The following is a 25,883-nucleotide window of genomic DNA, read 5'->3' as shown; positions in this document are numbered from 1 at the left end:
AGCAGGGCTTGGGGGCCTGCATGCAGCTCATTGGTTGTGCACCCCTGCTCTAAGGGGTCCTTCCTCAGAGAGAGTAACTGTGGGCGAGGTGGTCATGGGGACCACCTGCTTGGCCATCACTTTGCCACAATAATATGGGATACTGTTTAAAGTAACTTTAAAGCAACTTGAAACAATTATTTGCTGTTGTTATGAAAAAAAAACACCTGTTGTGGTTCAGGCAGTCTCTGAGCTACTCCACACACAATGCATCTCCCTGAGGAAGGACCCAACAGAGCAGTCTAGAGAGCTCCACTGGCCATATTCCTGATGTGAAAAATGCTGTCACGGCTTCTTCAACCAGAAGGAAAATGCAAGCTGCCCTATGGGTAGTAGATAACAAAGTGTTCCATATGCTGCAACCTTCTATCCACCACCTGTGCCATGTGACCCACCATGGAACATAGGAGGGCCAGGCCTGTTTATAATAATAAAACAGTAGAAAAATCTTAGGTTGCCTATCCATTTCTCTTTATTAGCTGATCCTTAACATTGAGTTCAGGCCTTATTACAATTATATAACATTTGGGACTAAAGATACACACCAGTAGTCCAATGCTAGAAGCCAGGATGGAGAAAACCTCCACAGCCACCATGTATTTCCCCTTTGTGCCTAGGTAAGTTGGAACAAAAGTGACCCACACACTGCAAAACAGCAATAAGCTGAAAGTGATGAACTTGGCTTCATTGAAAGTGCTGGGCAAGTGCCTAGCAAAGAAAGCCACAATGAAGCTCGTGAGAGCCATGAATCCCATGTACCCAAGAGCACAGTAAAACATGATGGGTGACCCTTCATTACATTCTACCACGGTTTCCTCAGGCAGAGAATGAGTGTCGAGGTCTGGGAATGGAGGAGCAATACAGAGCCACACACCACAAATCCCGACTTGAATAAAGGACCCGGAAAGAACAACAGCATTTGCCAGTCTTGTCCCCACCCATTTCCTCATCTTGCTCCCTGGCTTTGTGGCCATGAAAGCCAGAACAACAGTGATAGTTTTTGCTAGCACGGAAGAAACAGCCATTGAGAAGATGATGGCAAAAGAGGTTTGTCGTAGATAGCAAGTCACAGTGTGAGGTCGGCCAATGAAAAGCAGGGAGCAGAGGAAGCAGAGGAAAAGAGAGATGAGCAGTGAGTAGGTGAGGCTCCGGTTGTTGGCTCTGACGATGGGAGTGTTCTTGTGTTTAATGAAAATTCCTATCACCAAAGCTGTGATCAGAGAGAAAAAGAGAGCCAGGAAACCTAAGGCAATTCCCAAAGGTTCTTGATAAGACAGGAAGTTTGACATCTTAGGAAGGCAGTGATTGTGGTCCTTGTTTGGATATTGATCTTCTGGGCATTTGAAACAGTCATCCATGTCTGAAAAATAGAACAGGCAGGCATCACTCAAGCATATCACAATTTCCCTTCTTTCTGCATCATAATGACAAAACACAAATATTGCAGTGTGCAGAACCATACATGCAGCAGTCACATATTGATGGGTATGCCTGGCAATAGACAGGCCTCTGTGCTTTTAGGGAGGGTGAGTGATGGTGGGCATACAGCAAAACCCTTCCTCACTCACCTCAGCTGCATAAGCCCACTATTAAAACCGCCAGCAGCAGTTATCCGCACATGTGCTCACTGCATATGTGAGGTGTACATTTCTCAGAAGTAAATGCTGTGAATGCCAGGCTTTACAAAAACAACAGCATGGCTACACATGAGCATATCATCATACTGTAAAGCCAAGATGTTGTTGCATCTATGCCATTCTTTTATAAGTGATTCCTACAGTTACTGTGATACTGAAGAAATCATCATCACAAAATGTTCAGCTTCATGAGCACTGAAGAAGATCGCAAGCCCAAAAGATGCAAAAAATCTAGAGGATGATAGTGGAATATTTTGTTTTTATCTGCTGTAAGATTTCTGGCAGAGGTATGATGGGAATGGAAGACCAAGCTCCCAATACTGCTACAGTGAAATCCAACTAGTCACATGCAAAAAAACAGTGGCTGTGGGGATGCACACTCCCATCTTTTTTGAAAGGCACATGAGACAGTTCAGTGGGACCCAGATGAGCACTGCAATGTGGATGAAGATGGAATTCAGATGTGCCCATGCAACCACCTTTGCTGTGCACGCTTAACTCCCTAAACGGCTTTCTTTTCTGGATCATGGCAAATCCTGGGATGAGGACTGGAGGAAGGAAGCTTTGGGATCTGACTAGTAGTACTTAAATTGGAAGAGTGAACAAACAAAAGGATCACGTTAAGTAGAAGCTGCTGTGCGGGGGGGGGGGGGAGGGCCTCCCTTGCATGAAACGCTAATGCCCTGGAGCCTGTGGGACAGGGTAGAACATTTCATAAGCCACGACTTTCCTTTACTATAATCTTGTTTACCCTTAAACATCCCATGTTATTAATATTTGCAGCTTTGCAAGGACAGGTGCCATGTTTACTCCCCCCACCCAATGTCTCTTGGAAAATTTACATCTAATTTACTTTATTCATGCATTCCTTACACGCTCCAAGGAGGTCAAAGAATCTTACATATGGATCACAGCTAGTCTCCCATTCATGCATTATGTAGGGTCAGACCTGCTGGGCTTCAGCAGCACAATGGCATCACGAACCACATCTGAGCTGTGTGCAGGTTCAAAGATATACCCATGTAGGTGTGTTATTAGTCAAATCAGTTGCTTTGTCCAGACATCCCTATTATTTTTTTAACATTCCAAGAAGTGGTGATGCAAACTCAAACCAAGTTATTTGCATGGACTGAATATTTTCCAAAGCTCAGCATATTGCATCTCTTACCCTTCTGGTCTGCAATTTTCCCTTCTGGGCATGGTAAACAATCATAGCAACAAAATGGCTCCCCTTCTTTCTTTTTCCTGCTGTACCCTGGACGGCAGTGGTTGTTACACACAGCAAGTGGCAAGACCTATCCATAAAAAGTGGACATTTTGTATGTGCTCCATTTTTGTGATACTGTCTTTTCGACGTATGATTAACATGCCTTGAATTGAGATAACTGTATAATTGTCATGAGAAAGAACATGGCATGGAACTCCATTTTGTACCCCATGAACTGCCATTGTCCAGTCATATATACTTCTCAGATTAATATCCAGTGGTCCAAAAGTGTTACTAGTTTAATGGTGCCTGCAAGCAAGAAATCCATTGCAAATCCCCCTCCCCTAATTCAACATGATTCTTAAAGGACAGAATAGGACATAAAATGAGGATTAAATGAGTCTTCACATGTCTGTATGAATAAAGTAATAACCCTAATCTCAACCTTTTAAAATATTAATTTTATTGTATCACAATAGCAATCCCCCTAATTATACTAAATACCAAACCGGTTGATGATTATCTTCTTTGTTGTTCTAATAAAATGAATTCTTCTAAAAATACTTACTCATCCTTTCACAATATCAATCCCCAGTCAACTGACCAAATATTTTTTGACCATACAAGGGCCCAAGCCTAGTTCCAAACTCCTATACTTAGGTTAGTGGTTTCCAAAGGTTTTCAAATAGAAAGGGGAGGGGGTATGGATGTTTATGGGATAGTATTGGACCACTTTCCTCTTCAGCCGGGTTAGAACCTACAGCCAGATCCCACCTGGTTAAATTTTCTGTGCCATCTGATGGTCTTCTTGTTAAAGGTCACTTCTTTGCCTGGTGAGGCCTGGGGATCCATGCGTCCAACTGTTATTCTAATGATAGATTGGTTTGGAAAAGTGACCCAGTTGATAATGTCAAATCCAGCTTCTAATTCACCGTTGCTGTTAAAAAACACCTTGTCTCCAGCACTGTTGTTAAATGAGGTGCTCCTCAGAAAAGCGTGAAGCTACAAACAAATGAAGTAAAAGCAGACTGCATGACACTATGAAAAGGGACAACCAGTGTGCATGTCTCTGTGTGTGCATTTAAAGTATGTGAAGTAATTGGATTTCTCTTTGGGGACAATTGTACTTTAGATCAAGGTAGGCAACATCATGCCTGTGGGCTCCAATGTGCCCCTGGATACCTTTCTTGGGGGGCATCAAAGTGCCTGATCTCTCCCACTTTTAAGAAAAAAATAACTTAATTCAATGTAAGAAAAATTAGGATATTTTCTTATCAGCAGCTGGGATTGTTTTGAAATGGGTTTCTGTTGGTGCTATTGTTTAGTGTGTTGTTTAGCATGCTGGGACTTAGACCCCTTCTCTGCCTTGTACTCAGCCTTTGCGGTAGGTTACTTGTCCTTTGCCATGCCTCCCATAGCAGCCATTTTGTGGCAGTGCCTAGGACAGTTTCTCAAGTTGCCCAATGTTCCCATGGTCCAAAAAGGTTGTCTACCCTGCTTTAATGTCAGGTATTCTAGACAGAGATGTGAAAGCCTAGAAAAAAACTGAAAAAATTAAGAAAAAAACAAACTTTTTTTCTCCCCCCTCCAAGGCTATTTCTGTCTCCCCCCCACAAAAAACTGGAAAAATTGAACAGCTTTGAATGATCAAATATTTTCTTTTAGAATGTAAGACTATTGTTACCAAGCCTTTACTCCCCTCCAAATGATTTCTAAAAACTATGTAACAGGAAGACTTTTATAGCAAGACTAGAGAAGTAAAATGTCTGGAAATAATGAAGCCATGGGGAAAAATGTTTTTTTTTTTTAAATCCTCTCTGTAAGTTTCTCAGTATTGTTATTTCTTCCATTTCTTATTAAAATTATTGATCCAATGTATCTTTTACTGATACACATTTTGGGATGCTCCAAGTCATGCTAAGTTTCCCAGCATGTGAATAGAGTCACCATAGTGTAATATGGAAGAAAATGGACATTCTTCACAGATGGGGTTTTGTTCCATCGTGTCCTGTGTTTCTGGACATATCTTCCTTTGCCTCCAGTTCTTCCGTGCCTTCTGGCATTTAGGATGATTCAGATGTTTCAGGGACTACTTGCTGAAGTTCTCTCTGGTCAGACATAAACTAGGAACCTATATCTTATGTATAACTTGGTTAGCTCATAAAATTAATCATGTCTGGTAAATTACATTTTAAAAATTAAGTTTATTCAGACAGGAATTACACATTTACTGAATTTACTTTCTAAAGTGTTCAAAAATAACGATAGTTTTATGAGCACATAGTATAACTCCTCATGGATCACTGCCTTGTTGTGGCGAAGGGGCTTGCATAACTCAGTGAAGCCATAAGCTATGCCATGCAGGGCCACCCAAGACGGACAGGTCATGGCAGAGAGTTCTGACAAAATGTGGTCCACTGGAGAAGGAAATGGCAACCCACTCCAGTATTCTTGCCAAGAAAACCCCATGGGACGTATCACAAGGCTAAAAGATATGACGCCGGAAGATGAGACCCTCAGGTCGGAAGGTGTCCAATATACTACTGGGGAAGAGCAGAGGGTATTTCCAAGTAGCGCCAGAAAGAGTGAAGCGGCTGGGCCAAAAGCCGAAAGGACACTCAGCTGTGGATGTGTCTGGTGGTGAAAAGAAAATCCGATGCTGTAAAGAACAATATTGTTTAGGAACCTGGAATGTCAGATCAATGAATCAAGGTAAGCTGGAGGTGGTCAAACATGAGATGGCAAGATTGAACATCGACATCTTGGGAATCAGCGAACTAAAATGGACAGGCATGGGCGAATTTAATTCAGGTGACCATCATATCTACTACTGTGGGCAAGAATCCCTTAGAAGAAATGGAGTAGCACTCATAGTCAACAAAAGGGTGGGAAAAGCAGTACTGGGGTACAATCTTAAAAACGATAGAATGATATCAGTACGAATCCAAGGCAAACCATTCAACATCACAGTAATTCAAGTCTATGCCCCAACCACTGATGCCGAAGAAGCTGAGGTTGATGGGTTCTATGAAGACCTACAACACCTTCTAGAACTAACACCAAAAAAAGATGTCCTCTTCATCATAGGGGATTGGAATGCTAAAGTAGGAAGTCAAGAAATCACCGGGATAACAGGCAGGCATGGCCTGGGTGTACAAAATGAAGCAGGACAAAAGCTAATAGAGTTTTGCCAAGAGAACACGCTGATCATAGCAAACACTCTTTTCCAACAGCACAAGAGACGACTCTACATATGGACATCACCAGATGGTCAATATCGAAATCAGATTGATTATGTCCTTTGCAGTCAAAGATGGAGAAGCTCTATACAGTCAGTAAAAACAAGACCTGGAGCTGACTGTGGCTCAGATCATGAGCTTCTTGTTGCAAAATTTCAGCTTAAATTGAAGAACGTAGGGAAAACCACTAAACCGTTCAGGTATGACCTAAATCATATCCCTGATGAATATACAGTGGAGGTGAGGAATAGATTTCAGGGATTAGACCTGATAGACACGGAGTGCCAGAGGAACTATGGACGGAGGTCCGTAACATTGTTCAGGAGGCAGCAACTCAATCCATCCTAAAGAAAAAGAAATGCAAGAAAGCCAAGTGGCTGTCTGATGAGGCTTTACAAGTAGCTGAAGAAAGAATGGAAGTGAAAAGCAAGGGAGAAAGGGGAAGATATATCCAACTGAATGCAGAGTTCCAGAGAATAGCAAGGAGAGACAAGAAGGCCTTCTTAAATGAACAATGTAAAGAAATCGAGGAAAACAACAGAATGGGAAAGCCTAGAGATCTCTTCAAGAAAATTGGAGATCTCAAGGGAACGTTTTGTGCAAAGACGGGCATGATAAAGGACAAAGAAGGCAGGGACCTAACAGAATCAGATGAGATTAAGAAGAGGTGGCAAGAATACACAGAAGAACTATACAGGAAAGATCTGAATGTCCCTGATAGCCATGATAGTGCCGTCACTGAACTTGAGCCGGACATCCTCGAGAGTGAAGTCAAGTGGGCCTTAGGAAGCATTAGTAACAACAAAGCTAGCGGAGATGACAGTATTCTAGCTGAGCTATTTAAAATCTTAAAAGATGATGCTGTTAAAGTGCTGCACTCAATATGCCAACAAATCTGGAACACTCAACAGTGGCCACAAGACTGGAAAAGGTCAGTTTACATTCCACTTCCAAAGAAGGGCAATGCCAAAGAGTGTTCAAACTACCGCACAATTGCGCTCATTTCACATACCAGCAAGGTGTTGCTCAAAATCATACAAGCTAGGCTTCAGCAGTATGCGAACCGAGAACTACCGGAAGTACAAGCTGGGTTTCGAAGAGGCAGAGGAACTAGAGATCAAATCGCCAACGTTCGCTGGATCATGGAGAAAGCAAGAGAATTCCAGAAAAACGTCTATTTCTGCTTCATTGACTACGCTAAAGCCTTTGATTGTGTGGATCACAACAAACTGTGGCAAATTCTTAAAGTGATGGGAGTACCAGACCACCTTACCTGTCTCCTGAGAAACCTGTATGAGGGTCAAGAAGCAACAGTAAGAACCAGACATGGAACAACTGATTGGTTCAAAATTGGGAAAGGAGTACGACAAAGCTGCATATTGTCACCCTGCTTATTTAACTTATATGCAGAGTACATCATGAGAAACGCCGGGTTGGACAAATCACAGGTTGGAATTAAGATTGCCGGGAGAATTATCAACAACCTCCGATATGCAGACGATACCACCCTACTGGCAGAAAGCGAAGAGGATCTAAAGAGCCTCTTGTTGAGGGTGAAAGAGGAGAGTGCAAAAGCTGGTTTGAAACTCAACATTAAAAAAACGAAGATCATGGCATCTGGCCCCATCACTTCCTGGCATATAGAAGGGGAAGAAATGGAAGCAGTGACAGTACTTTCTTGGGCTCCAAGATCACCGCAGACGGTGACTGTAGCCATGAAATTAAAAGACGCTTGCTCCTTGGGAGGAAAGCTATGGCAAACCTAGACAGCATAGTAAGAAGCAGAGACATCACCTTGCCGACAAAGGTCCGTCTAATCAAAGCTATGGTTTTCCCAGTAGTAATGTATGGCTGTGAGAGCTGGACTATAAGGAAGGCTGAGCGCCGAAGAATTGATGCTTTCGAACTGTGGTGCTGGAGAAGACTCTTACGAGTCCCCTGGACTGCAAGGAGGTCAAATCTGTCCATCCTAAAGGAAATCAACCCTGAGTGCTCATTGGAAGGACAGATACTGAAGCTGAAGCTCAAATATTTTGGCCACCTAATGTGAAGAGAAAACTCTCTGGAAAAGACCCTGATGCTGGGAAAGACTGAAGGCAAAAGGAAAAGGGGACGACAGAGGATGAGATGGCTAGATAGCATCACCGATGCAATGAATATGAACTTGAGCACACTCCGGGAGAGAGCGCAGGACAGGAAGGCCACGAAGAGGTCACGAAGAGTCGGACACGACTGAACGACTGAACAACAACAACAAGTATAACTCCAGGAACATAAAGGCTGCTTTACCTTCCTAAACTAACCTTCCTCAACCTGATGCTCTGCAGATATTTTGGACCACAATGGCCAGCATTCCTGAGCACTGGCCATCCTGCTGAGGCTGATAAGAGCTGAAGTTCAAAATATTTGGAGGGCACCAGGTTGGGGCAGGCTGTCCTAAGGCAACCAAGTGACTTTAGATCTGCAAAGAATGCTTAAAAATAAATATTGCTTATTTTTCATTCCCCCCCAAAAAATTTGCCCCCCAAATCTCAGGATCCCCCCCCCATTTTTTCCCCATGGTTTCAAAATTTCTGGAAATTTTATATCTGTAATGTTTGAGCTAGTAAACTGAAAATGGGCAGATTTTATTTTATTTATGCCCTTTGGCATAATATTAAAAGTTATTTCAATGGCAGAAAGATGTTGTGTAATGATGAGATATTAGCTTGATAGCTGAATCATTGGCTTAATGGCCTTTGGTGGCTGGGATTATAAATGGCTGTCCCCAGTGACCTGATATTGGTGGAGTTGGAAGTAGAACACAAAAAGAGTTGTAGTGAGTGAGAACAAAGTCCATCTAGTCTACAGTCCTGTTCCTAAGAAAAGACCAGAAAAAGGGACTCACATGCCACCTGTATTGGTGCTGCTTATTCAGTGCCTTCAGTTACATAGCCCCATGCGATCAGGATGCCCAGTTGCATGGGTGTTTCAGTTGGGTGGAGCCCTTATGCGTGACCACTTGCTGAGGCACAGAGGTTCCTTTGTAGATGTCCATGCTCAGTGCAAGTGAATAAGGGAAGCCATGTCAGGGGTGGAACCCCATGGCTTCTCTCTTGCTTCAACATGTGATTTCCCTACACAAGAGTAATAGGGGGTAAACTCACGTTGTTTGTGTTTACATGAATGGAAGGAGGATGAGCTCATGCAGAGAAATGGAAGGAAAGGATCCTATTTATGAGAAAGAGTTTGGCAGTAATCGTGGGAAATACCTTATTGCCCAGATGTCTCTTGTACATCTAAGAGGCCAGAAAGGGAGGCAGGAGGACATTTCAAGGAAAGGTTATCTGTGGACATAGATGCTCTCTCTGATCAATGTTCTTGAACATATTAGCCATCTCATTGGTTGCATTGGATGTGAGACATTACCTGCCAGTGTTGCCAGTTTGGAAGCTCACACCTTTCTCTTTGTTTGGGCCTGGATGAGCATGTGGCATGGATGGCATGTGCTATGGTATGGAGAGCATTGTAGATGCTGTAGCTTTGTCCAGTCATGGTCATTTCAAAAAATGGCCCAGGAAGGTGCTCCAACTTCTCCTGTCCACTGCAGCTTTCTCTGTTCTCCTCGCCCAGATTAGAATCTGAGAATGAACAGTTGAATGCCTGCTCCCAGAAGACCCTGATAAAACCATCTCCTTTTGGATAGCGAGGGTTTAGGGTCTGAAGGAAATGTTGGAACTCCAACACCTCACTGGAGTGAATTGCGAAGGACAAGGAGCCATGGAAGACCTGAGAATCTAACCCCTGCTGAAATGTGTTTGATGTGAAAGCCCATTCAGTGGTCATAATCCACACCTTGCTTATACCTGTCATATCTACATTTGCTATTACTCCCAGAAGTATTAATCCAGTCAAAGCAAACATAGTATGTGTATGTGCATTTACGATAATGACACTGGTCATGTTTAGAAGAGATGCCATGTTCTCCATGTGTCCCATTAGGTGGAAAACGTCAAACACAGATGACATGATTGATATTCTTTCAGTGAAAGCTGCACAGATTCCACTCTGGGAAAGCATTGGTGTCAATGTTTGCATGAAATGTATCCCTTTGTCATCATCCATTGCAATGATCCCAACCCATGTCCATTGGAAATGCAGAAGTAGCTGGACAATTCCAGAGTACTGATACTCTTCTTTGGGGACCATCCGGTAAATGGAAGGGAACTTGGTTTTATCACTCATCACTGGAAGGAGGAAGCAATATGTGACCTAAGCAAAAACAGAATAATATTCACTGTGGAGGCATAGACTGTGTAGGTTTGAGCTGTGCGGTCAACTGCTTGCTAAATTTTAATGGGTTTTCCCAGATACAGTTGATGAATTGCTTCTGAGTAAATGCTCCATCTTACTGTGTTCAGCAGCACAATGAGGATCATACTTTCATAGAGATGCTGTTGGGTGGAAGGTTAGAGTGCTTTTCAGTATTTGGTATTTCTTCTCTGTCGACATAGCCATAAAAAAACCCCTTAATTCAGATATATGGTTCATAATTGACATGACTTCAAGGAGAGATGCTATGCTCTAGAACTATAAAGCCCTGCAGTTTCCATGCCTAGTATTTTCTTTTTAAAACAAATGAGACCTGCCTGCTTTATGTCAACAACAACAGCAACAGCAGCAACAGCAGCAGCAGGAACACTTTAAAATGTATGGATACGTTGCTTTGCTGTCAGCCACACCTGCAAAATGATGTACAATTTCCCTTCCCCTCCCAAGCAGTTGCAATTCAGGGAAGGGGTGAATCATTTGTCAAACTGTGAGCTCTAACTTATGACCAAGTCTTACCTGTGGAATCTTGTAGGTGCCTATGATGTTGGCTATGTGGAAGGAGGTTTCGGAGTCAAGTCCCCCAATGACAGCTACCAGATTCTTCTGAATGCCACATTTGTAGTTGGGAGCAGGCCTGTGCCGGGTGGACAGAAGAATCAGTGTGTTCTGATAAGTCAGCCTTGCATCAAAGTAGCTGTCATAGATGTAGAACCCCAAGGTGACATTGGGTAATATCTTGGGTGTGTCATTGATCTCCTTTACAGCAAATACCAAAGCCAGGACATGCTGGTAGTTCTTTGGCACTGAACTGAAATGACAGTTACACAATTTAGAAGCTGAATCTACTCTTTATGGCTTTCTTGAGTGTCTGCCTCAAGGCAAGTACCTGCCTCAGGTCAGCTGTGAACATCATTTTAGGATCAAGGTGTACATTACATCAACATTATACAGAGACAGGAGAGACATAATGTATCAGAAACTGGGAGAATGTACTGGGATCTCATGTCACTTTAAACACATCCATCTAATTCTGAAGTTCAACCATATAAATATGAGGATATGGCATGGTGCCTGTGACTGAGATAGTATAGAAGGGCATGCCTGTGGTTGAGAAGACTAGAGAATATCAGGCACAGTGTCATTCAAAAACTAATATAGAAAGGGTAGTAACTGAGCGGATCCGAAAGAGAAGGATGCTGAAAACCAAATAGTGAAGAAATGCTGAAAGCAATATAGTAGTATGGAGTGCTACAAAAATACAGAACTTATAAAAGTAAAGCAAAGACAAAGTCAAAACTATGGGTTTATGGTATAGAAGGATGAACATACACAACTTAGAAGCTTACATGCACTGGATTTCAATCTGTTTCTGGGCCCAATTCAATGTGCTTGTATTAACTTTTAATGTCCGAAATGGGTTGGGGCCAGGAAGAATTATGTCCTTTCATATATACTTGCCTGGACCCTAATCATTTCCAGAGGCCCCCCTCCTCCTGGTGCCCCTGCCAAATAAGTGAGGGGGTGGTTACTAGGGAAGGGAGAACCAGGGATGCTTGAGTTCAACAACGATCTCCAAACTCAAAGCTGTGGGGGGCGGAAGGGGGAGACATTTTGTTACCTGAGCAAACCAGAAAAAGATGCCCCGCCCCACACCATACAGCCTAACTAGAACAATCACGCAAAGACACTCTTCTTCAAGCGCCCCTGCCAAATCAGGTGAGGCAGGTAGCTACTAAGGAGAGGGCCTTTCTAGTGGTGGTACCCTGGTTATGTCCTCTTCAGAGAGGCTCACTTGACACCTAAATTGTAGTGTTTTGGGTGCCAGGTGAAAATAAAAAGCCTTTTTATTTTCCCAGGCTTTTTACTTCTACATTTTTAAAATGTGTTAGTGACGTTTTAGGTCTTTGCACGCTGCTCGTTTTTATCTTGTTTCCTGCTTTTTGTTCTTTTTTATTCTGGTTTAAATGTATGGTTTTTATATTATGTTTTCCTATCAAATTATTGTAAACTGGCCCAAGGGCATTTGCCAGTTGTTCAGTATATAAATCCAATCAATTAATTAATATACCTGGCTTTGAGAGACCCTGAGAAGGCAGCTAAGACAATGATCTATGCACACATACCTGGAAGAAAGCCCAACTGAACATAGAGGGACTGACTTCTGAGTAAGAATGCCTAGGATTGTGTGGTAAATCCTAAAAACTAGCACAAAACTTTTACAATTATTATGCTAATAATTTAGTATTTGAACAAGACATTGTCTTACTTCTCATTTGTCTTCATTGTTTGCATGAATATCAAGGGCCCAATCTACATGGAGGCATCTTCTGATGCAGTTCAAAAACACATTTTCCTGAATTCACATTTAGTCCTCCCATGGCACAGGTAGCCAATTAGTGCTTTGAGACTTGGTATAAATCCCACTTCCCTGAGGCAAACGGAACCTTAAACCACATTAATTTGGCTATATGTAGGCGGATTCTCATGGCATCAACAAGCTTCCTTTTTTTCTTTGTTTCAAATATTCATTAAAAATGTGCACATGTGATGGAGCTTTGGGAAGGCAAAGAGGAAGGGAAGGGGCTTCTCTCCTCAAAGCTGCTGCTTTTTACCAGGCTACCCCATGCTGAGTGGAGCCCTCTGAGATGTGTATGTTATTCACAGATTCACACATTCGCACCTGCGCATTAGTAATACTCTTTAAAAACAACAACAACCTGATCTTGGTCAGTGCATGGTGGACCTGACATGAACGTATTAACTCTTCTCCAAGTTAACTTCTCCTTTTAGGTCCACCTTTCACTGATGGCAACTTTCCATTCCCCCTTGTAGCGCCGCTATCCCCAGCCAGCACTGAAGCCAGCTGTGAAAAATTAGGACACACTGACTCCCAAAACTCAGTGAAGATCGAGTAAAGGGAGAATCCTTCACAAAAGGACTTTCTAAAAATGCGGTTTTTACAGCAAGAAAACCTGGGATAGATGCAGATCGGGTGGCATGTGTCATGTCCGTGTGTGAGATGGAGTAGCACTGCAGTAAATTTCCCATGTAGACTCCACCAAGATATCAAAGGAATGTTGCTATTAACCCCTCCCCCCATGCTGTAAGACACAACTCCGTTCTCCTGTTCTGCACTGGAATGATGGGACTGGGGTAGTTTTAGCTGGCTACAGCTGTCAGTGCTGCAATATAGTTTTAAGAATGGTCAAGAACAAGTTTTCGCATCCGAGTTTTAAGAGCGATTCAGTAATGAGAACAGGAGCCACAAACCTCAGGGAAGTCTGCAATGCTATACCTATGTACCTGGGAGTAACCCCATTGAACTCAGTGGGACTTACTTCTAAGTAGAGATACACAGGATTGCACTGTAAGACTGTGGAAATTAATTTTATGAGTTTTTTTTAAAAACACACAACAAAAATTAAAAGCAATGGGGGCATATTTTCAGAAGGAGGATAAGGGGCTGGCCTTTTACATCTCTACACACTTACTTCTGAAAGGCACATTCTATCTAAAGGGGTGAGGAAAAAGCAGTGCATCAAAAAGTGCACACTGCAAAAATTTAGACAGTGATCTAGAAGCGGAGAGTTGCCTTTTTCATGACAACTCCCTAGTCACTGCAATCGGTATTGCTTATAGTGCCAATATCAACACATATCAATAAAGAAGATGTTTTGGAGCAATTATGGGAGCCATAAATACTGCATCATTTTCACTACTATACTGGAGTTATCTTTCCCAGTCTTCTTTCTATCCTGTCTCCATACAGGTTTCAGCTTCACACCAGTACTAGGCGTCCTTCTTTTCCTGTTCACGGTAATACTCAAATATGAATTGAAAGAGGTGGTGGCTGCAGTGGGAGACAGGGGAGAATTAGGAGAAAAAGCCAGCAGGTTTGGAAGGATTCTGAAATCAAAGCAACAGAAGTTCATAAGTCCATCAGAAATTAAATTTCGAAAAGCGATTGTTTGCCATTGACTTGATAAGAATTGGCACTAATTTCTATTTTTAATGTCTGTGCAGTTGCTTCCATTTTGTCTCATCCTCATGATCCTCTGCCCAACCCAGACCACACATGGGTGCTGCACCCGCTGCCCTTCCCCTCACCAGGAGCCTCTCTGCTTACAATTTCCCAGGGGGAAGCATACGGACCATACACTAGAATTGGTCAGGCAGCGGATATGGTAGGCATGCTCAGTGGCTCATCTCCAAGCTTGACTGAAAGGAGGGGATGGCAGGCTGAGGCTCTCCTCACCTGGGAGCCGCCACATCATTGGGTTGTATTGGTCCCCCCCCTTTCATCATTGGGTTGTATTGGTCCCCATCCCCTTGCTTCCCAGTGGCACGCTGTGGGAGAGGAGAACCTGAAGTTCACTCCAGTCTCCATTCTCTCCTTTCCTCTGCAGCAGCACACTGCAGTCCAGACCGGGTGGGTGGGGAGGGAATGGCAGCCTAGTCCGGCAGCTTCTCGGTGACCAGCACACAGTCCCCCGTGGCAACCGCTTAGCCAGTCGAGGAGGCAACCCAGTGGCTGCGTGCAAGGCAAGCAGCACAGGCAGGGAGCAGAAGCCTGTCAGGGTGTGCTGCGTGCAGGTGAGAAAAAGCAGAAGCACATTGAAGGACAGGTCTGGAGAGCAGCAGGAGCAGCGCCATGGCCTCAGTCGCCACAAGCCGCCATCCCTGCTCCTCGCAATGTCCACCTGAGGTGAGCGCTTTGCTCTGCAGCACAGAAGGGCCGACTCTGCAAGGTTGGAGCCCAGCTCATCTCATTCCCGCTCTCATTTGCAACCTCTTTCTCGGTTCGTTCGACTGGGAACATTGTGAGTGGAAAAAGGGCATATTGTCATGCACATTTTTGACAAGTGTGCACTTTCCTCCAATTGACTAAAGCAAGAAAATGCGTATAATTTAAAGATTGCACTGTTTAAAGTACACATTTTTCAATATATGTGTTTTTTGAAAGGAAGATATTTCCGGACATTTCTGAAGAAAATACATTCCTATTCACATTCAGCATTATGAGCCTGGGAAGTTTGAACAATTTGCAGACTGAGAGAGCTTTGGCTATTGGGGGGTATAGAAATTAAATAAGTAAGTAAATAAAACAAATAAATAAACTGGAACAAATCTATAGTAGCTACTAAGGAAAGGACCTTTTTACTAGTGCCTATATTGTGGATTTTTTAGTGCCAGGTGAAGACCACTATGTATGCCCAGACTTTTTAATCCTTCAGTTTTGTTTTTGAATGTGCTATTGTGTCTTTTGATCTTCACCCTCCTGCCAGTTTTTATTCTGGTGTTATTGTTTTAAACTTCGGATGGTTTCATATTATGCTTTATCATGTGGTATTTTAGAGTTTTAGTGAATTTTTAGAGCTTCAGTGATTGGGCAGTACAGAAAGGTAACAAATAAATACATTCTCGATTATATATCCTGAAGCATATACATTGCTTTCTGAATGTGGTCTTCTTACAAATAGACAGATCTTTCCAGGTCGTTATTTCATTACTTATAACATGACTACATATGATGGAAAAACATTTTCTTACATCGGCTCATCGAGTGGCTTGATATTAGGGTCTTCCAAGAAAGATACCAAGTCAGCAATGGAGAACAGCTGAGAGACCATCCCACCAATGACAAGGTCTCCTGGCTGATAGTATTCATGCACGGTTGGAAGGGGATCATTCATGTTGCATAGAATGTGGTGTGCCTTGGAGTCAGCAAGAGGCAGCAGCTGCAGTAAAAGCAACCATAACATAAAGAAAACACACAAACCATGATTTTTCAACATAGAATCCATGATTTCCACCAAACTCATCATCACCCACTGTACAGCCTGATTGCATGATTCTGCTTTTGGCTTTCAGTGGTACCTTACTTTCATGACCAATTGATAAATGGCGTTAAACTCTAAAGGGGAAACTACTAACAGAAAGATTGATGGAGTGCTGCATGCCCATAGTCCTTTACCCCATTCTGAATGTTACAAGGGTAATTTATATAGATTTGCAAACTTATTTTTGAGATTATAAAGTGGGCTTTCTCATGAAAGCCATGTTTGGTTTGGAAAGACAAATTATTCACCACAGTCATTTGAAGTAATTACAGGGTTCACAATTACTTCCCCAAGGTATTATTTTCTTTGTGGCACTGTGAAAGAAAACATGTTTTCACTTAATTAGCAATGGGTGGAATCTTCTCCAAGTCTTTAGTGGCCACAAAGCCTAAGGAGCCAGGAAAAAAAGAAATTACTTTATTCAGGTCCTGTCCCCATTCTTGACACTGGGATATTCATACTGACATCCTATCATATATGCACATTGGTGGCTGAAGCCCAGTTGCAATTATATAGGGTGTTTCTTAATTATGTTGTGACACATCTCCTGATTGCCTGCACATCTGTAGTATATAGTCTGTGGGCTACAGGTGTAAAAATGTAGTGATAACAAATAAGTGAACAAGCACGCAACTGTAAAAAGGTCATAACAATATGAACACACAATGAATGTAGTGGGTGTTAGTGATCTATTTAAAATAGATTATTGTTGGAACAATATAATTATACATATGAAAACAATATGAATACAATTGTGCATATATTGGAAGATTGTTATATATTGTTATAACATTATACTATTATTACCTGACCTATTTACAGTTGTGTGCTTGTTCGCTTATTTCCTATCAGTTTTTACAACTGTGGTCCTATTTGTATTGAAGAAAAATGTAGCGGACATCACCATGTGGAGTGATTAAATGGGGTAGCCTTTAAAAAAAGAAGCTTATGGCTAGTAAAACTGAGAATTTGGGGGTTAACTGTTTCAAGCCTGTGGTGCAACTTGAGGCTCTGAGCAACTGTAGATGTCTTGGGATAAGAGAACATACCCACTTAGGGGTCAGTATCTGGTTAAGGAGCAGAAAGCAACGATTAGGAAGAAATGGACAGTTTTCATCATGGTGGGATGTAAATCGTGGGGTCCCTCAAGGATCTGTATTAGGACCGGTACTTTTTAATTTGTTAATGAATGATCTGAAGTTAGTGGTGAGCCAATTTATTTTGGGTGGCTAAAACAAAAAAAGGGTCAGCAAAGAGCACATGCAGTTCAGGTAAACAAGTGTAAAGTGATGCACATTGGGTCAACCCCCCCACTTCACTTGTACACTGGTGGGGTTGAACTAGCTGTGACTGATCGGGAAAGGGATCTTGGGGTTGGTACACTATCCAGAAGCTGTCCAACTGGGGAGCAGAATGTGGCTGGGAGAATGTGCCCCCTCTTTCCTGTGGCACACCATATGTAGGTGGGGAAGCCAGTGCTAAATCTTTCCTAGAAGGCCTGATTCTCAGCCAGAGTTTGGTATGTGCAAGAGCAGATCCCTCTTCGTTACGTAACGAAAGTCAGCCCCAGTGGTGGCTGGTTCCCACTGGGTCTGGTGGGGCAGAAGGGAGGGCGGCTAATAGTAGGTGTAGCCAAGGGGCTGACACTGGCAGAGTCAAGGTGTCTGCTTTGCAGCAGGTGTCTACCCACCACCCAGAAAGGATAAACTGAGGCATGCAAGTGAAGTTAAAGATCATGAGTGAACGTAGACGTCAACACAAAAGGACTCCTGTGAACCTACAGTTGTATGCTGCAGCAGTCACTCATTGCTCTGAAAGGGTAAAAGGAGGCATGCAAGTTAACTTGAAGCTTCCTTCCTTCCATCTATCCTTCCTTCGATCCCTCTTTCTCTCTCCCCCAGGCAGGCATTCTCTCTCGTCTTAAAACACATGCATGAACACAGGGGCAGATATTCTGTCCTGCACCCTCTCCCCCCTGAAATCACAGACCATTGCTACCTCCCATTGCTTTCACCATCCTACAATTGCCCAAGCCCTCCACCTCCACAACTTCTTTCTAAATGTTCCGAGTGTATATCTTACCTCCACACTCCATAAGGTTCTGTGTGGTGCTCACAGTGTGATCAACTGGGAAAATCACAAAAGTAAAGAAGTGCGTGTCACTCCCATCCTTTCAACGCCCCCAGAACCCCACACCTGCTTTCCTGCCATTATTTCTCCCTCTTTGACTGATCCACCCTCCTGACCCTTGGTCGGGGTTTTGTATGTCACACAGGCACCGCCTTGTTCTCTATTGACATTCAGCTAACACGAGCTTTTCCATTTGTGGGTTGTCATGCTGGAGGGGAGACCCATATGGGCCCCCTCTGTGTCCATGCTGCACCCCAGGTGGGTTCAGAGGTACTCCTCATGCAAGGGGTGTCTGGCCCGTTCTGGTGGCTGATGTCCCCCTCTCTCCCTGCTTCGCATTCTGGGGAAAATGTGGCTGTTAATTGGTGGCTGCCTGTCATGCCTTCCCCTGATGCCATGGTCTCAGCGGAAGAACCTGATGTAGGGCCTAGTTAAGGTATGGGATGTCAGGGTGTTGGCAGGTTGTCTCTGCCTGGTTTCACAGTTGGGGAGGCTGCTACTGCTGCTCAACTACAGCCAGATCAAGTCTGGGAAGAAGCAGGCAAGTTGCTGCAGCCCAAGGAACATAGTTTGATAAGTGGGCTAGAGGCAGACTTGGCTGAGGAAAAGTTTTGCCCAAGGTTACCGACGAGACAACTTGAGAGAATATTTGCTGCTGTGAAGGAAAAACTGTAGAGACACAGGCAGTTTCTGAACCAGCACACCCATAATGCATCTCTCTGAGAAAGGACCCCTCAGAGCAGACACTCTGGAGAGCTCCACTGGCCACATTCCTGTTGTGAAAAAGTGCTATCACTAGCCCCTGCAATTAGAAGGGAAATGTGGTCAAGTAGCCCTCTTCGTGGCAGGTGACAGAGTCTTTAATCTGCTGCATCCTCCGATACACCAACCATGCCATCTGACTCACCATGGCACATGGGAGAACACAGTAAAACATGATGGGTGACCCTTCATTGCATTCTACCATGGTTTCCTCAGGCAGAGAATGAGTGTCGAGGTCTGGGAATGGAGGAGCAATACAGAGCCACACACCACAAATCCCGACTTGAATAAAGGACCCGGAAGGAACAACAGCCTTTGCCAGTCTCTTCCTCACCCATTTCCTCATCCTGCTCCCCGGTTTGGTGGCCATGAAAGCCAGAACCACCGTGACGGTTTTCGCCAGCACGGAAGAAATAGCCATTGAGAAGGTGATGCCAAAAGACGTTTGTCGTAGACAGCAAGTCACAGTGTGTGGTCGACAAATGAAAAGCAGAGAGCAGAGGAAGCAGAGGAAAAGAGAGATGAGCAGAGAGTAGGTGAGGTTCCGGATGTTGGCTCTGACGATGGGGGTGTTCCTGTGTTTAATGAAGATTTCTATCACCAAAGCTGTGATCAGAGAGAAAAAGAGAGCCAGGAAAACGAAAGCAATTCCGAAAGGTTCTTGATAAGACAGGAAGTTTGGCATCTTAGGAAGGCAGTGATTGTGGTCCTTGTTTGGATATTGATCATCTGGGCATTTGAAACAGTCATCCATATCTGAAAAATAGAAGAGATGCTACTCCAGTCGTTCAGAGATATCACATACATGTAGGGGAGGAGGTACCTGGAGGGTGTCTTTGGCCCCCTTATTTCACCTGGGGCTCCTGATTCAGGCTGTTTCATCTCCCTCCCATCCAGGTGATATATAAATCTTGGGCCTGGGCAAAGGCACGAGTCCAAGGGCGAAAGCGCAAGGGCTCCCATCCCACGGCTCTCAGCAGAGGCGAGAAGCCAGAGAGAGGGCCTCTCTTCGATGAAACACTAATGCCCTAGAGCCTGTGGGACAGGGTAGAACATTTCATACTCCATGACTTTCTTTTACTATAATGTTGTTTACCCTTAAACACCCAATTATCATTAATATTGGCAGCCTTTCAAAGAGAGATATCAGGTTCACTCCTTTCCCCCCACGCCTCTTGCAAAATTTAATCTAATTTGTTTACTTCCCACATTCCTTACACTCTCTGAGGAGGTCAGAGTATCTTACATGTGATTCCAGGTAATCTCCCATTCATACGTCATGTAGGGTCAGACCTGCTGGGCTTCAGCAACACAATGGCATCGTCAGTCTTCAGGTCATGCATCGTGAGCTCTGTGTACAGCTTTGAAGATTTACCCATGTGGGTGTGTTATTTGTTAAATAAGTTGCTTTTTCAAGTCATCCCTATTATTTTTTAAGCTTCCCAAGAAGAGGTGATGCGAACCCAAGCCAAGTTATTTTACATGGTCTTAATGTACTCCAGACCTAAGCATGTTGTGTCTTTTACCCTTCGAGTCTGCAATCTTCCCTTCTGAGCATGGTGCACAGTCGTAGCAACAGAATGGCTCCCCTTCTTTCTTTTTCTTGCTGTACCCTGGATGGCAGTGGTCATTACACATAGCCAGTTGCAAGACCTATCCATAAAAGTGGGCATTCTGTATGTGCTCCATTTTTGTGCTCTTGTCTTTTCTACATATGATTAACATGTCTGGTATTGAAATAAATGCATAATAGTCATGAAAAAGAACGTGGTATGGAACTCTATTTTGTACCCTATGAACTGTCATTGTCCAGTCAATAACCATTTCTCAAAGTAATATCCATTAGTTCAAAAGTGTTACTTTTTAAATGTTGCTTGCAAGCAAGAAATCCTGCCTTCAATGGTGCCTGCAAGCAAGATTAAAACATTTATTAAACCAAAAAAGAGATATTGTCATAATGAACAATGGAGAGAAATGGGTCTGGCCCATTTTCAGAAGAAGTCCTAGGAAGTTTTGGGCTTTAGTGTCTAAGATGGAAGGGAGGTCAGACCAAGTTTTCAATGGATATATTTCAATGTCCAAATGGGAAAGTCATTTTAGGGAGGTGTTTAATGATCCGACCACTTCCATCCGAAGGAATAGGTTCAAAAGTTGGCTTTGACTCTAACTAGGCTCCTCATTGGGATTGTGTTATGATAGATGAAGCCAAAGCATTGTTAAGTCTACGGAAAGGGAAGGCTCCTGGTGAAGATGGCCTCCCCCCAGAATTATTTCTCTCTTTTCCAGATTGGTGGGCACCTATACTTTCAACGCTGTTCTCCCTTATAGATTGACCTGGTATCCCCCCATCCAGCTGCTTTTCAGCTATGGTGGTTCCCATCCATAAAAAGGGTCCTAAGGATGACCCAGCAAATTATAGACCCATTAGTCTTTCTGATGTGGCAGGGAAAATTTATACCAGACATCTGTTAGAGAAACTGGAGGACTGGGTTGAGGAAAAGGCTCTGCTCACTCCAGAGAAGGCTGGATTCCGTGCAGGGTGATCAACACTTGATTATTGCCTCTTACTTAAACATATTATAGATAAATATTTGTTGGCTTTCACCAAACAGATTTTCATTGCTTTTGTCGATCAAAAAGCTGCTTTTGATTCCATTTCGCGGAAACATCTGTGGATTAAGTTACAATCCTTGGGAATCGATGCACATCTACTAAATTGCATTATGGGTCTATACTCAGAGACTTCTCTTAAAATTAGAGTAGACCAAGAGGGTCAACTATCTAATATGGTGTCTGTTTCAACAAGAGTTAGACAAGGATGCTTACTGGCTCCACTTCTTTTTAACCCTTTTTAAAATGATGTTGTAGAGTTTTTAAAAAGGGATTGTTATTTTCCAGTTAAAGTTGGTCACAACAAGATTTCTATCCTTCTTTATGCAGATGATACCATTGTTATATCTCATGCTCTCATAGTAGTCTATGTAGGATTGCATAGACTACTAAGGCAGTTTAGTCATTATTGTAGAAATGAACAGCTTTCTATGAATTACAGTAAAACTATGATACTGGTGTTTGGTAAATCAAGGCATGTTTACAGTTGGAAAATGGATGGGAATATTCCCCTCTTTTAAGTATCTTGGGGTCATATTCCAGCAATCAGGGTCTGTCCCTCCAGATACAAACCAACACTGTGTTGGCTGATAAGATTCTTAATGGGCTGTTAGGCTTTCATCATACTAAAGGAGGTAAACTTTTGAATTTGGTGCTAGAACTTTACTGGGTTAGAGTCCTGCCACAAATAGTATATGGTGCTCCACTGTGAGCAGTGGCTAAATTAGATCCAATTGAAAAAGCCCAAAATAAATTTCTACCCAGACTCCTTTCTGTCCCAGTTTCTACTAAATTGGTAACAATCCATGCTGAATTAGGACTGATGTCAATAAAAGTTGAAGCCCTTAAATTAGCCTTGTTCTTTTGGCTAAAGGTGTTACTTAAGCAGACGTCTGACTTTGTATTGACTGCCGTTGAGGAAATGGGCGCCAATTCTTGGAGACAGAAGATTCTCTTCATTATTGCAAACATGGGGTTTTCCATTCCCTTCTTACTGACACTGAGTTATGATAGAGCAAAGTCAGTACTACTGCAATGCCTTAAAGATATTGAGATGCAGTTGCAACTGGCTGAAATTTCAAGCTGTTTATCGAACAAGGTATATGTGAATTTACTTAGTCCCTTCTTTTCTTAAACTTCCAAATTATTTTGCTGATTTACCCTCTAGTAAGATGAGACCAGTCTCATTCAGGGCAAGGCTAAATGTACTCCCATTGGCAGACTGTATGGGGCACCTTCATGCTATCCCCAAGAAAGGCAGAGTTTGCTCTTGTAATCCTTTAATCTTGGAAGATATTACCTATTTTATTTTAGAATGTGATGCCTACTCTGATATTAGGAAAATATGTAACCTTCCCTTCTTGGTTCAGATGAAAGGATGGTCACCTATTGAAAAGTCAATGCTTTAGCTTATGGAGAAATGTGCATTTTTGGCTGTTTTTTTAATTTTGTGTATTTTTCAATGACGAAATTTGCACAAAACTTTGGAATGTAAGAAAAACAAGTCTGCAAGTCTGTGGAATCTACCTGAAAGGGAAAAGCCAGTCCACTTCAGAATCCATGGGTGGGATTCATGAAATTCCGAACTCATTTGGTTCTATTGCGGATTTCTCCAACATCCCTAGCTGTTGTTTAGTATGTTGTTCAGCATGTTGGGGCTCAGACCCCACCTCTGCCTTTTACTTGGCCTTTGGGGCAGACTACTTGTCCTTTGTCATACTTCTCAAAGGAGCCATTTTGTGGTGGTGTCCAGGACAGTTTCTCAAATTGCCAAATGTTTCCATGGTCAGAAAAGGTTGCCTACCCAGCTTTAAAATCAGGTATTCTTGAGCTAGTAAACTGAAAATGGACAATTTTGCGCCATTTAGCATAATGTTAAAAGATATTGTAATAGCACAAAGTATTATGTTGTGCAATGATTAGATATTAATATCTCTCTAGGCTTCAATTTAGCTTAAGAGTTGAAGTGGTGGCTTAAGGGCCTTTGGTAGCTGAAATTATAAATGGCTGCCCCCGGTGACCTGAACCTGGTGGAGTTGAAAACTCCTAGAAGTGGTTCAAATACAGAGAAACACAGCTGCCTGGATCTTTGACCTCTCCTTGGGGGTGTAGCTGTGGGGACTGTCATGATGTGTCCCTGACCTTCAACATTTGCCACTACACCACTGCGCTCTACAAGCTATAGCAGGCACCCATCCCCCACAAAAGGCACATCTCGCACTACGAAGTCGAGCTGAGTTCTTACACATTCTAAATAAAAGATATGACCTCATACTTGCATGACCAAACAGCAAGAGGTACACAAAAATGCATACGTGTTGAGATTGAGAATGGCAGTTTCTGCCAGCAAACAAAAGAGTGGAGTATGGTACTTGCTAGAGCCACACTAATTACAAAAGGGGAATATGAGGTGTGAATGAGTATTCAGTGCTGTAGATGAGGTTCATAAGGACCTTACTTGTGAAATCCTTTTCAGCCCATTCAATTCCATACCTTCATTGGTGGGTAAAGTTTGCCTATTCTAAAGGGGGAAATTACTCTGAAATAGGATTCTCTCAATAATTATTATTAATAATTAATAATTGTATATCCTGCCTCGCTCACAGCTTTCAGAACATTATGCAGCAATGTCCGATCAGATCATGTCAGCCTCAGCTTGCATACATGATCCAGGCCTGTTAGAGTAGCTTCCTCTGTTTAAGTCAAGTCTTTCTGTAGTAACTACATCAGAGTTCTGGAACATCCCATGCCTTTCAGATGAATGGTCTGACACACCTTTGGGTGACTTCCTTGTTTCTCTCCATTTTATTGAGCTGCTTGTATTATTCACACATTTCGAATATGCAGAGTTTAAAAAAAGGGGAATGGGGGAGTAGGGGACCAACTGGGGGTAATTAATAGGATGGAATTGACCAATAAAAAGAACACTTCTGTTTTATTTTTTAAAGGAAGAACACAGCAAGAGTCAGAGTGAGTCAGAAAAAGGGTCTGTCTAGTCTACAGTCCTGTTCCTAAGAAAAGCCCAGAAAAAAGGACTCACACGCTACCTGTATCCTCCTACTGGTGCTGCTTATTCAGTGCCTTCGGTTATGCAGCCCCATGTGATCAGGATGCCCAGTTCCATGGGTTTTTCTGCTGGAAGGACCCCTTGTGTGTGACCACCCGCTGAAGCACAGAGGTTCCTTTGTAGATGCCCATGCTCAGTGCTCGAATAAAGGGGAAATCAGGACAGGGCTGGGAAGCCATGTCAGGGCTTCCCTACGTATGAGTAATAAGGGATAAAGTCACTTTGTGTTTGCATGAATAGGAGGAGGATGGGCTCATGCAGAGAAATGGAAAGAAAGGAGCCCATTTATGAGGAAGGAGTTTGGCAATAATTGTGGGAAACAATTATTATCTACCTTATAGCGTGGATGTCTCTAATACTTACAAGAAAAGGGACAGGGAGGCAGGAGGACATTTCAAGGAAAGGTTATCTGTAGACATAAGTGCTTTCTCTAAGCAATGCTCTTGAACACATTAGCTGTCTCATATTAATACAGTTGGTTGCATTGGTGAGAGATATTACCTGCCACTGCCAGTGATGCAAATTTGGAAGGTCACACATTTCTCTTTGTTTGGGCCTGGATGAGCACATGGCATGTATGGCATGTGCTACAGCATGGACAGCATTGTATATGCTGTAGCTTTGTCCAGTCATGGTCATTTCAAAAAATGGCCCAGGAAGGTGCTCCAACTTCTCCTCTCCATTGCAGCTTTCTCTGTTCTCCTCGCCCAGATTAGAATCTGGAGAGGAACATTTGAATGCCTGCTCCCAGAAGACCCCGATAAAACCATCTCCTTTTGGATAGCAAGGGTTTAGGGTCTGAAGGAAATGTTGGAACTCCAACACCTCACTGGAGTGAATTGCGAAGGACAAGGAGCCATGGAAGACCTGAGAATCTAACCCCTGCTGAAATGTGTTTGATGTGAAAGCCCATTCAGTGGTCATAATCCGCACCTTGCTTCTACCTGTCACATCTACATCTGCTATTACTCCCAGAAGTATTAATCCAGTTAAAGCAAACATAGTCTGGGTATGTGCGTTTATGATAATGACACTGGTCAT

The 25,883-nt window shown here is 43.0% G+C and overlaps 1 protein-coding gene across 1 annotated transcript; it reads right to left on the bottom strand.

Annotated features, from left to right (window-relative positions):
* Nucleotides 1–497: 497 nt before the first annotated feature.
* Nucleotides 498–25,883, bottom strand: LOC146341685 (vomeronasal type-2 receptor 26-like). The gene is made up of 8 exons (XM_084807613.1): nucleotides 25,344–25,883; nucleotides 24,051–24,161; nucleotides 15,984–16,171; nucleotides 10,950–11,241; nucleotides 9,531–10,373; nucleotides 3,658–3,885; nucleotides 2,845–2,971; nucleotides 498–1,399 (listed from the first exon to the last, which is right to left on the bottom strand). The coding sequence occupies exons 1-8, from the start codon at nucleotides 25,881–25,883 to the stop codon at nucleotides 498–500; spliced, it is 3,231 nt and encodes a 1,076-aa protein (XP_084663739.1).

This window comes from Heloderma suspectum, chromosome 6, assembly GCF_057233095.1.
Source record: "Heloderma suspectum isolate Gila_16-S chromosome 6, 16-S_ref, whole genome shotgun sequence".
NCBI lineage: Eukaryota > Metazoa > Chordata > Lepidosauria > Squamata > Helodermatidae > Heloderma > Heloderma suspectum.
This window is presented reverse-complemented; position numbering and strand designations above follow the sequence as displayed.